We start from the raw sequence: 12,296 nt of genomic DNA on the forward strand, positions 1-12,296 counted from the left end.
TTCTTATTTAAAATAAGATGCATATTGTGGCATCTTTATTTAATATCCCAAAATGATTAGAATAAATTTAAGCAGTATAAAAAATTATGATCAAAACATTACGAACATTTCAGGCTGGAATCATCCTGATGTAAAAGCATCAGTAAAAATTTACTAAAAATCAAGGTTTCTTTGCATGTTACAAAATTTGACTGTACATTAAAAATAACATTGTTTAATCTTCAGATCAATACAGAAATTACGCAATTTAAAAAAGTATTAAAAAAAAAAAGTGCTGATGTGGAAATTTGAAAAGTTAATATACATTTTCCCGGCTACTTTAAAACATTTATCATTCATATTCACTGTTTCTACACTGTATATTCAAATTCGTCCAGCAACATCGATTTAGTGCACTTCCAATGTTTAATTTTATCTTTTGGCGGACAATTTCAAATTCAATTCAAGCAAATTGAAACAACGGGCACACATTTTTGTCCCAGAGTATTCCATTTCGTCTCGTGTACGCCAAACCTTGTTATTCAGAAATCAAATTCGTCTAACTGATTTATAAATTCGATCTCAGAATGATGCCATTTGACAACAGCTTAGAGGAATTTGATCTGTAATGACGAATATTCTCGACCCAGTGACTAAAGAGGATGATCAAACTTTAAAATTTAATGGTTAATGACTAAATGTGAAATTTTTCGTGGACAAAATTGAATGTTGGAGTTGGTGTATTTGAACAAAAAATCTTTTCAAATAGCCAGGAAAGCCGATACTGAAAAGTGCTGATTGTAGTTAAATATACCTCCACCTAAAATATTTAACTGAAAAAAAGGTATATTGCATGAACAGATAGGAAATGACTATTACCATGGGTGTCTATCATTTTTATAACCTTTATTTTTTCAGTTGTGTTTACAAAGGTATATGGAAATTAAGTGTCTTTTAATATGGTCTTAATTGAAAGATTTGTACAGAAAAGAAGATTAAAAAAAAAATTTCAATTTCTGGTACATGATTTGTAAGCAAGAATACATGTGTAAATCAAATTTCACGATAATACTACAACTACATGATTCACTTGAAAGCTGAATATATTTGTGATTAAAAATTTATTTATTAAAAAAAAAAGCTACCATAGAGCTGGAAAATGATTGATTTAGAACCTTTATCACTATCTATCCCCAGTCAGAAAATTAAAAATATATATATTTTAAATGAATACAGTTGAGGAAGGCAATTAGTGAAGAGCGAATAATCAGTGCAATCCAGCAATTCATCCAACTTTTTGATTCCATTCCTGGTTCCGGAGTTCCACCCGTCGGATTTTACCGCTTACTGTCTTGGGAAGAGACTCCATGAATTCAATCTGAGTGGACAAGAAAGAGGAATAACACAATCTGATTCAGAAATTTGCATCGGGGTGGTGTAAATTCAATATTAGGTTTTGCCCTTCACTGACGTATAAACACTGTATACTCCGTATAAACACTGAGTATACAGTGAAGGGCAGAACCAGTGCTAAATCATATTGCACAATAAACTGAACTTTCTTTGTTTCTCAGCGAATGGAAAATTAACATTAGAAATTTAATACAAAAGAAATTCTTGGTAAGGCCAAAAAAAAAAGTCTCCGGTTTCTGGTATGCGCGCGCGTCGCCGTAGCCATGCGCGTCGGCAAAATGAAAAAGTTTTTTTTTCAATGAAAGATGATGTCTCAAAACCGCCAAACTCACTGGTTTGACTGGAATCCTGCTGCTGCACAATTTTAACGTGTTTTTAGATGGGGTTATGATCGAGAATAAGCTTTATGTGGCCTCTCTGGTCTCCCATAATATTTGCACTAAGTTTAGTCGGGCACCATTTGCAGTCATCAGCCGACATTTGAAGCAAAAAAACAGGTAAAAATAAACAAAAAAGCCGCGTCGCCGCACCACTTTTTGGGCAAGCTCCATACCAGAAACTGGAGTTGGCCTAAAGAAACGCGACTCGCAATACACAAGTCCTCAGTTTGAAGTCTAAATCCTGACTGCCGGAGTCTAAGTCCGATTCTAATACCAACGTGATTTTACAGCAATTAGGACTTGATATGGACTCCAGAGTTCAGGACTTAAATCATACAACTTTGTTGGTCTGACCAGAATACCTTGCGAGGGTATTTATAAGGCGCCGTGATGCTCTTCACGTGGTTCTGTATTTCCTGCGTCAGCTGCTCTTTGTCTTCAGACTTGTAGTCTGCAGTCAGTACAATGAAGGCCTTGACAACCTGCATATCAGATAATTAGGATTGAGAGTTAAAACAGAAATGGCGAGTAAAGCAAGGCTAATTGGTACTTCACTAGCCATAACTGCCCCGATGAAGGTGTATACACTTGGTGTGTTTGTTTAGCTCACCCGACACGATTAGCTCTGACATCTTTCTCTGGGCTCACCCACCACAGACCCTGCTCGTGGAGCAGAGTCAGTGGTGGAAATACGTTACACACATGCGTTGTTCATCCCTAGAAACGGACAAATGTGGCGGCCGGGCAGCGGAAATGTCTTACAATTAGTGGACCCAAAAATCAAATTTGTTTGAAGTCTAAAGGTGATTAATTATTTAGTTCATTGCGACTTTACAGGCTATAATTCTAGACCAACTTTTTTGAATTATTAAATTGACTGAAAAGCAGTTAATCTCAAATACCCAACACGAAACGGCATTTTGTCAGTAGTTATGGCCGCGGCCATGGACATCGCGTGATGATCACGTGGCTTATCCATCTGTCTTTAATCGAGTCGATCCCGGTGAGCTACTCAAATGCCCCCACTGAAAACTTGGCCACAGCTACCCGGTGAGTACTGCTTGACTTCTGTTACTCGTGTTTTAAAAATAAGTATACATGTTGATAAAACAAATCACCTCTCCCCTCTTTGGGTCCGGTGAAGAGACAACTGCCGATTCCGCTACTGCCGGGTGCTCAATGAGGGCGCTCTCTACCTCAAATGGACCAATCCGGTACCTTATCAACACATGCAATTTATAATGAAATTACTTTGCGATAAAAACAAATTTAAGAAATCACCAGAGCTATCACATGAAAGTCAAATGAAACCACAGACCCGTTGCACTTAGCAATCTGCAGAATCGAGGAATATTTAATAGCATCATACCCTGATGTGTTGATGATGTCATCACCGCGTCCAACAAACCACAGGTAACCGTCATCGTCCGCGACTGCTCGGTCTCCTGTGAGGTAGAAATCCCCACGGTATGCCCTGGCTGTCCTCTCTGGATCATTCTGGCATGGCATAACATTGGGGGTTATATTATGTGTTACTGCTCAAAAAAAAAAAAGTAAGGTAAAGTCTGTCACAAGCCAATGTGGCCCATCAGGCAGGGGTTTATCCCTGGTTTCAGTGGTATGAAACGACTGATGAGAATATTTCTATTCCCCCTGTACAGGATGCTAGTCCATCGCAGGTTACTCCCCAGCTAATGCCGGTACCCATTTATACTCCGGGGTGAGAGGCAAGTGGGGATGAAGTGGCTTGCCCAAGGCCACAACATGTGGCCATCAGCCAGATTCGAACCCCTGACCCTCTCATCATGGGTCACAAACCCTAAACACTGGGCCACCCATACTGGAATTTGTATCCTTGTGGCGACATTTCTTTGTTCTCATGAAGTAAAGTATTCGAGTTTGAAATTGTAGTTTCAAAATGCTCTTATTTTAACCAGAATTAATTTCCTTGGCTGAAATTTGGACATAATATTCCTTTTCTAAAACTCTTCCATTTGCGACGGATCAACATACCTTGGAAATTCCTAGTTTTTGAGTAAAATCCATATATCTATTTCGTGAAAACCTTGTGGAGACGTATTCATCTATAGAAATTGCCCTGAGGAGACGTATACAATCTTTTGTTCCCTATTTTGTGCATGTCTCCAGAGGGCACAGTGTATCAGATCACACTCCCCCACTCAAAACACACATTAATAACATGTTATCAACTGTTACTTGTAATAAACTTTGAGATGAGATCTAGAAATAAACATTTTAGGTGAATTATGTATTACTACCTGAACTTGTGTTCCTAGAGACCTTGTCACACAGTTCTATGAGTAATATCAAACTACCAGGTCATCAACTCACCACATAATGAGAGAAGAGTCCAACGGGACGGTGGGGCTTGACTCTCACCCCAATGTCCCCCTCCTGTCCGTGAGGGAGTTCGTTGCCGTCTTCATCCACAATACTGATATCAAACCCAGGGGCTGCCTTACCCATGGACCCTGATCTTGGCTCCAGACACCTGAACATGCCTGTCAGTAGCACCTGTAAAACAAAGGATACCAATTTGTTGAATGTTGTGGACTGACCTTAAATTTCTGCATGAAGGAGGTGGACTGTACGAAGCTTTCTTCCTTGACTGAAACCATCCCAGCAGTACAGATGCAGAGTTTGAGAAAATGTCCTTGTAAGTTAGGCCACAAAGCTATTGACATCAATTCGCTGTAGCCTGTGACTTAACTTGTGTCTGACCTGTGATATGATTTGTGATTGACTTGAGAGCAACTCTGCCCTGCAACGCAGGGGCATTTTCAAGGGTAGTCAGCTAATAAGAGGGATAGACATTTCTCTGAATGAATGGATCTTGTCGCAGTAACCTTATATGGATGTAGAATTATGAATGGGGTGAAGTCTGAGCATGAAAGCCGGCCTCAGGTCGAACTTGCCACGACACAGATCAGTCGACGATTGACTTTTCAGAATCAAGCTGTGTTTGAGCTACGACCGTCGGGAACAACTCAGTCGCCGATCTTGTGCGACCTGAGTGAAACTGCGACGATATAGTCACAAGAGTAGAACAATTTCAACTTCTGCGACGTGTTCCCCGACAATCACACGATTTCTCAGTTTTGTGACTTTGATGCCGACAGTTCCGTCCTTGGGCAATTTTCGTGGGTCGACCTGGGGCCGGCTTTACACACAAGTTAACATTTTAAAAAGCTTCAATGTTCTGACTTAACTGTTTCTGTCTGTCCATATCCCTCATGGATCATGGAGCCTGTGCCTGCTTTCCAAGATTCCATCACTTCTGGGTTCTGCTCACGAAAAAGAAGAAAAAAAAGAAGGGCATCAAAGCCTTGAGGCTTCTCGCCAGGGCTAAAGTAATCCAAAAGCTATACTTGGGTAAACGGTGAGTCATTTCGTGAAACACATACAGGGGTGTGAGTGACCACTGATAAAAATAGCTGAAAACAGCTAAAAAAAAGTGTAAACAAGCTGAAATTTTGAAATCTTCTATACTTTTGTACACAGCAAGTGAGGGAAAAGGTTGAAAAAAAGCTGAAATCCAAAACAAAAAAAGCTGAAATCAGCTTTAAAGCATATAGCTCAGCCATCCCTGATAGCCTTTGTTCGTTACCCAATTGCAACCAGTCCACCTGTAACCAGTGGGTCCAGTGATAATAATGCAAATAAGTTAATGGCAAACAAGAGAAAGGAAGAAAATGCTACAAAACAAGTGTCAACATGTGTTTCTATAAGTGAGAGGTTTGCGGTAACACCATGTGGAAATATCTCTTTTGTGAGCATGTGTGGTTCTGAAGAGAACCTGTTGGATTAACTCAACGTTTCAAACAGTATGCTCTGTTCGTCATCAGCAGTTTCTCCTGATGACGAACAGAGCATACTGTCTGAAACGTCAAGTTAATCCAACAGGTTCTCTTCTGAACCACACGTACTCACAAAAGAGATATTTCCACATGGTGTTACCGCAAACCTCTCACTTATTGATCTATTATTGATCTCACCAGGGGTTCCCCAGCGCTGACGGTATGCCGGATTGACTTGAGGTTATACTTGCTCAGATCTTCAAGCACCATCATGCGGTATGCTGTGGGAGGAGCGCAGAGCGTGCTGACTGGGTACTTATGAAGCAGCTGTATTAAAAACAAGGGTAGGAAATTATCACTGAAACATCAATAAAATTCAGATCCTCACTATGAAAATCTTGATCTTCAATCAGAATAAATGTGCAAACAACTTAATTTGTTTTTCAACCTTTGCAATAATAGCCGATATTTACTGGGAGATTCGCAATTCATTTTCTTGTTAAAACTTCCTCAGCTCGTTAATATTTTGACCAAAAAACTAAAATTAGACAATCACACCGTGTAAAAAGAAACATTGGTTACAGAAATTATAAAGTAACAAGTTACTTTTACAGTAACAATATGACAATTTGTTTTTTAAAAGAAAAGAAAATGGAAGTTTTGCTTAGTAAAAACTGGTTACCGCATAAAAATGTTTGATCTAATTTGATGGAGACTACCATGCAACTTGTCTGCTTAGCATTTTTTATTAACTAAATTCCATCAAATTGGTTCTTGCCCATTTTATAGCTGATGCCATGCGAATCAATGCAGTTTTGCACAATCACGTGTGTGTCGTGGTGATTCGCCATCTTTATTTTCGCGTTGCGTTTTGTAGTCTTCATCGTCAATATACCCTAAAATGTCCCTCTAAAAATCAAAACACTGCCCTTTACCCGCGACTCTCCTGTTGGTCTTAAATGTTGCTGTAAACTAGTTTGGTAAATCCAATAACCTTAAAGTGGATTTTTGTTCTTTAATAGGAACAGGGCCTGTAAGTACACAATCATCATTATTATTGCCTATACCTCCAGTGTGTGGACAGGATCAAACCTCGCCGTGTAGCTTATGAAGACACACGCCCCCTGGGCCCACGGACCAAAGAAGTTACTGTAGGCTGACTTGGCCCAGCCGGTGTCGGACATATTCCAATGGATGTCAGTTGGAGTCAGATCCAACCAGTATCTGAGAGATATTAAGAGATTAAAGGGTAAGTTTGGATTGGGCTGTTTGTATGTAAAGCTACTTTTTCGCTACTTTGGTTTACCATGAGACCCACAGCCATTTTGGTGTAACCATCTTGGAAAGCTTTATTAGCCAGAAAATGGACAACACAATCCCGGAAGTAACGAGTAAGTCACGCAGAAAGTGCACAGACATACAGTGTATATAATGGTGAGCGCCGATTAGCAGGATTGTACTGCCAAAAGCAACTACGTGTATATTTGAATTGTCAATATTCCTTTCACATTCAGCTGACCCTAAAAGCACATGCACAAAGCTTTACATAATATTGGATGGCATTGAGAGGGATACAAGAACATATTTCACGAGCTACAACAATATTGCATGAGTCGAAGATAAGTGCAATAATGTTATAGCGAGTGCAATATGAAATGCCTGAATAAATCCTGTCATATATTATTTATATCAGGCTGACTTGATCCGCCAAAAATTTCATGACACTGTCTATATTTCTCAAATTTCTACGAATAATTCTTCGCTTGATACTTAAGCAATTTTCACGCAATTTACATTTGTGGTTGTTAACAACAGTGCGTGTATACCCTGCTGCATGTGCGTGCGACGGTACCGCATGCTACGCTCTGTTGACTGGTTGACAACTGTGAGTTTCTAAGCTCTTGACTGAGCGGGAACCAGTGAAATTTGTTAAAATGCTCGGATGAGGACAGTATCAAAAATACAATTGCCCTTATCACGGTACTTTTACTGACATAATGTTGCAGTAAACCAGGATTACATTTGACGAAAGCATGCAATATTCTGACTTACTTTCCTGTGATGAAGTGACCGAGACCATAGCTAGCATGTGTGTGTACAGCCAGCTTCGCCTTGCCAGTAGTTCCACTGGTGAAGAACATTGTCATTGACTCATCACTTCGAGTCTTGACACACTGAAAGTAAAACCAATACATTTCAAGGCTTGAAACTTTATTTTTAACCAGAATATAAAATCATTCATTGAATTACAAAGGACCATCTTACATATTTGAGAAACCAAGACACTTTGGTGAAATGAAAACAACTTTTTGTTAATTAAGAGAAAAGAACTGCGGAAAACTGGGCTGTTCTTGGTTCTCGGTTCTTGGTTGGCTCTTCTCCTAAATACTCCGCATGGGAGTTTTAACAGGAGGCCAGAAGCACCGGGGCAAACCCCTTCTCTTAGCGATAAGTGTTACTGGGTTCTTTTACGTGCATTGCATTGCACAACACACGGGACATACGGCTTTACATCCCATCTGAAGTACCTTGCTTAAGGGCACAAGTGTTCAGACCCAGGCTCGAACCCATGCCACTGTTGCCTCTGAAACACCAGAGCATGAGTCCGGTGCTCTTGACCGCCAGGCCATGACACTCCACTTTGGCTGTCCCAAAGGCGAAATAAGTATCTGAATGTTTCAAGGGCGGATCCAGAACACAATTTTGGGGGGGCCAAAAAAAATTTAGGTCCCCCAAAAAAGTGGGTCTAAAAAATGACGGCGTGGGGTTTGGGGGCCGCGAGGGCCCCGAAATTTTTTTGGATTCTAGATGCTCTGTGGTGCGATCTGAGGCAATTTCTGACCACTTTAACCAATTTTTTTTGAGGAAAAGATGGTGGTGTACTCATTGCCTGCCTTTATTGCGATGTCACATTAAAAAAAAAAAAAAAATTGGTTTCGTTTTGGGGGGGGCCATGGCCCCCTTTGGCCCCCCCCTGGATCCGCCCTTGGAATGTTTGGCAACACAGTGTAGCATGCTTTTTAAATGGTACAAGGGACCAATTGCGAATAACACACCTTGTGTTGACTGTCGGCTTTTTCGTACAGTTCGTGATAATCCAGCCATCCTGGTCTAGATTCACCACTGCTGCTTATGAGCAGTTTAGATTTCACACTGGGGCACTCAGATATGTACTGTATGCAAAAAGAGGGGAAAAAAACACCAAGGTTAGGAACATTTATAATTACCCACAAATGTACCTACTGATTTAAGGAGAAAAACGTTGCTCGAAGTAAAGATAGGTTGCCTACACATTGCCTTCTCTTATACTAAATAGCGTAGGAAATGTGTTTTTTACCTCATCTACAAGAGGAGCAGTGTGCTCATCTGTGATGATACAAGCGGTTTCCGAGCTTTGTAGACGGTACCTGATGTCCCGTGCTGTTAACTGTGTAGTACCTGGGATTAGTATGGTACCTGGACACAAAGGAAACACAATACATGGCGTTTGCCTGAGTACAAAATACAAAGTTCGTCTAAATATAAAGTACCTCTTTTAAAATTTGGATTCAAATGGGACTGCAAAGTACAGTTCATTTTGCTTTATTTTTTAATAAGCCTCTGTACTGACACACTTTGTTTACTTGTGCGCTTTTCTATGTGGCCACAAAACCACCGTCCCCACCAGGCTCCCATAAGAAAGCACACCATTACGTGAATCTCCCATTTGAGCTAGACCCGAGTTTGCCTATGACAAACTCGGGTCGTACCTACCGATTTCAGATTCAGCAGCTTTCAACGCGATCTCTCTTATCTGATCAAGAGTTAACGAGCCGTAAACAGGTGGTGTATGGTACCTCTGCCTGTGAGCTTACTGACAAAAAATATCTACCAAAGTCTACTAGGTTCTTGTTTATAATGTGAAGTATTTGGAAAAGTGTCAAAAGTTATTATGTGAGCAACTTTGAATCATAAAAATCGATCAAATATATCTCGAGATATCAAATAAGAAACAGTCCGACTTCAGCCATGCTCTTCAAGGCACACACACTGCAAGTAGTCCCGGCTACCAGATGTGCATGCCGTAATTGATAGGGCAATTACCACAGCTCATGGTCACTGGCCCTGGGGAAGTGGGTGCCAGGGTCGGTGTTTATCTTATAATTACTTTACTGATAACAGCTGATAAGAGTCACAGTGAAATCGGTAGGTACAGTTCAGGGGTTTTGGCAAATGGGAGTTTCACGTAATGCAAATAAGCAGTGTGTGACGTCATCGGTACAGACGTTTATTATCCTACATGTTTTGGTCATTTAGCCCGGGTTGCACTATTGACCCTGACAATTCTAGCCAAACACCAGCTCCTCTGACAAGAACCATATATCCCATAGTCTAGCGGGCCTTGCTGCAGGGGCATGCATGATCAATCAGCCTTGTCAACTGGAATAGTGCACAAGCTTGATTGACATGTTTCTCCAATATAGGACCCATCTTATGACAGATACCATATGGAAGTGTGGCTGGGGACCCAATGCAACTGTGTAGTACAAGCCTAAAACCCTGTGTGTAGAATGGCACCCCCCTCCCCTAACCCACCCCTCCCCCAACCCACCCAAGGGTAAACCACTTCAGGCATCAGACAGGGACTAAAACCCAATAATCCACTTGTCAGCCTTTGTTGGATGTGAACCCAGGTCACAAAGTTGGAAGTCCCTTAGCCTTGGTCAAGGCGCTAAATGTTATTCATCCCGGCCGTGGCGCGTAAACGATATCCTCGCTAGGGCCATGCATTATGCAGTGCATTAAAAATACAGCGCAAACAGCGACCTCATGCGGTCACCATTTCTATGCAAATTAGTTGGACCCGATATCGCGCCTTGGTTCAATCGTCGGCAAAAGCTTATGTTTTTCTTTATTTTGCGCTGGATTTCTAGCGCACAACCTCGTACGCGAATACAGATAAGTGTAGGCGGGGCTAATATACGGAGTGAAATCACACCTTGGTAAATCCAGGCGTCATCAAATTGTTTGCAGCTAGCTATTCGCCTTTTGCGGACGTAACAGGAACCACAGTTTTTGTGCATTGGTGCCGTGTGCAGAGACACATGTACGTGTACGTGTACTACGTGTATGGATTATGTACAGTGCCACGTTTTACTAAGCAAGTTTCCCCGCAACGATCGACCAATAAGAAAACGACATTTAAGGTCAGCTAAGGCTATTAACATAATGAGCACCACCCCCAAAACCTCACGTGGACGATTGAACCAAGGCGCTATATTGGGTCCAACTGATTTGCATAACAATAGTGCCCGTGTGAGATCGCTGTTCGCGCTGTATTTTTTATGCACTGTAAATGTACTGCATGCATAGCGCATAGACATTATGACTGCATGCATTAATACCGCGCTACGGCCGGATAAAAAACAACTAGCGCCTTGACCAAGGCTAGAAGTCCCTGCACCAACCTGACTCCCCAAGTTTTAAGAGCATTAAAACTATCATACATAGAAACAGTTTTTCGGGGCTTGTTTTTAGCCTGTGTGTTTTCTTACCTGTGCGTAAGCAGGCAATGTTGACAAGCCACCATTCGGGAATTCTGTGCAGTATGACCGTCACAGACTCATCCCTCGATAAGCCACAATCGTTGGTAAGTATGTTGGCCACTCTATAAATTACATTATCATAGTAAACAAATTTTATTCAAGTGTTTTTACTCAGACTTAATTTCCACAAGTTGGTGATACGCTATGACGGACTTTTCAAAGAAATTATTCTGTCAACAATACTGCAAAAGTTTAAAACCAAATTTAAAGTTTAGTGTTGAACCAACGTTCCGTTATGTACAAGCTGTTAGAAAATCAGTAAAGTTGGTCCAAAAGTAATTGTAATGCCTTCTCCTCTCCAATTGTTTTTTTTTCTGTTAAATATTTGGTTATAAAACAAACTCTGAATGAAATGGGAAACAATCTGCAAATATCAGTTTCACATCAACCACTTCATGTACTATGCTATCAATAAAAGTAGTAACACTTAGTAAAACCACCCTAATGTTTAATCTTTAGAATATTAATCACTATTATTTTCATAATAATTCAGTTATTTAAGTCTACTTATTTAAATTTAGTTATTTTTCTTTAGGTTTAAATTTAAACTTTAATTGTTTACTTACGGGATTTGGCCAAGTACAAGCTTTGGCTTTCTGCTAGCCTTCACCAATCATCACGTTTATTGTTTATTCCGTTTATAATTGCTCATTATTATAATTATGATGTGTGGAAATAAATGAAATCAAACCAAAAGCTATCCCGCTAAGCACCGTCGATATATCGATATTACTAGATTATTCGATATTATTGTGATATCGATAAAGCCGATAGCAATTTTTTCAATCAAATCAAAATATCAAAATTTTCGATATTGAGGAACGATATCGAAAATATTGAAAATGCGTCAGACTATCGTCAAAATAAATCTCCCATTTGTGCTTTTACTTTGTGTTTTAACGTTTGCTATAAAATAAAACTCGGCGGCAACTTGTGCTTGTGACTCGAGATAAAAACATCATGAAATGCGAAGCGACGTTGCTTTGTGCTCTGCGTTCGCTGGAATTCGCGGTCTCCCCAATGTAAAACCACAAAAGAAACCGCCCTTTTGGGACAAACGGTCAGTGCTGAGATTTTTTTATAAAGTTTGAGCAATATGCTCCAGAGAAAGCCATGAAAAA

General features: G+C 40.3%; 1 protein-coding gene across 3 annotated transcripts in view; it reads right to left on the minus strand.

Moving 5' to 3' along the window:
* Positions 1–12,296, minus strand: part of LOC119736309 (acyl-coenzyme A synthetase ACSM3, mitochondrial-like) — a 19,211-nt gene continuing 6,915 nt past the window's right edge. For 2 of the 3 annotated variants that reach the window (XM_038210351.1, XM_038210352.1), the window contains exons 4-15: positions 11,125–11,237; positions 8,928–9,046; positions 8,647–8,763; positions 7,643–7,764; positions 6,658–6,814; positions 5,789–5,917; positions 5,003–5,077; positions 4,125–4,307; positions 3,142–3,269; positions 2,891–2,990; positions 2,135–2,254; positions 1–1,357 (exon numbers count right to left, since the gene is read on the minus strand). In XM_038210351.1, the coding sequence (XP_038066279.1) occupies positions 1,265–1,357; positions 2,135–2,254; positions 2,891–2,990; positions 3,142–3,269; positions 4,125–4,307; positions 5,003–5,077; positions 5,789–5,917; positions 6,658–6,814; positions 7,643–7,764; positions 8,647–8,763; positions 8,928–9,046; positions 11,125–11,237 (1,456 nt within the window). In that variant the 3' untranslated portion in view covers positions 1–1,264. The remainder of the gene's footprint in view (positions 1,358–2,134; positions 2,255–2,890; positions 2,991–3,141; positions 3,270–4,124; positions 4,308–5,002; positions 5,078–5,788; positions 5,918–6,657; positions 6,815–7,642; positions 7,765–8,646; positions 8,764–8,927; positions 9,047–11,124; positions 11,238–12,296) is intronic. The other variant, XR_005272308.1, reaches the window with a different exon arrangement.

This window comes from Patiria miniata, unplaced genomic scaffold (assembly GCF_015706575.1).
Source record: "Patiria miniata isolate m_02_andy unplaced genomic scaffold, ASM1570657v1 HiC_scaffold_29, whole genome shotgun sequence".
NCBI lineage: Eukaryota > Metazoa > Echinodermata > Asteroidea > Valvatida > Asterinidae > Patiria > Patiria miniata.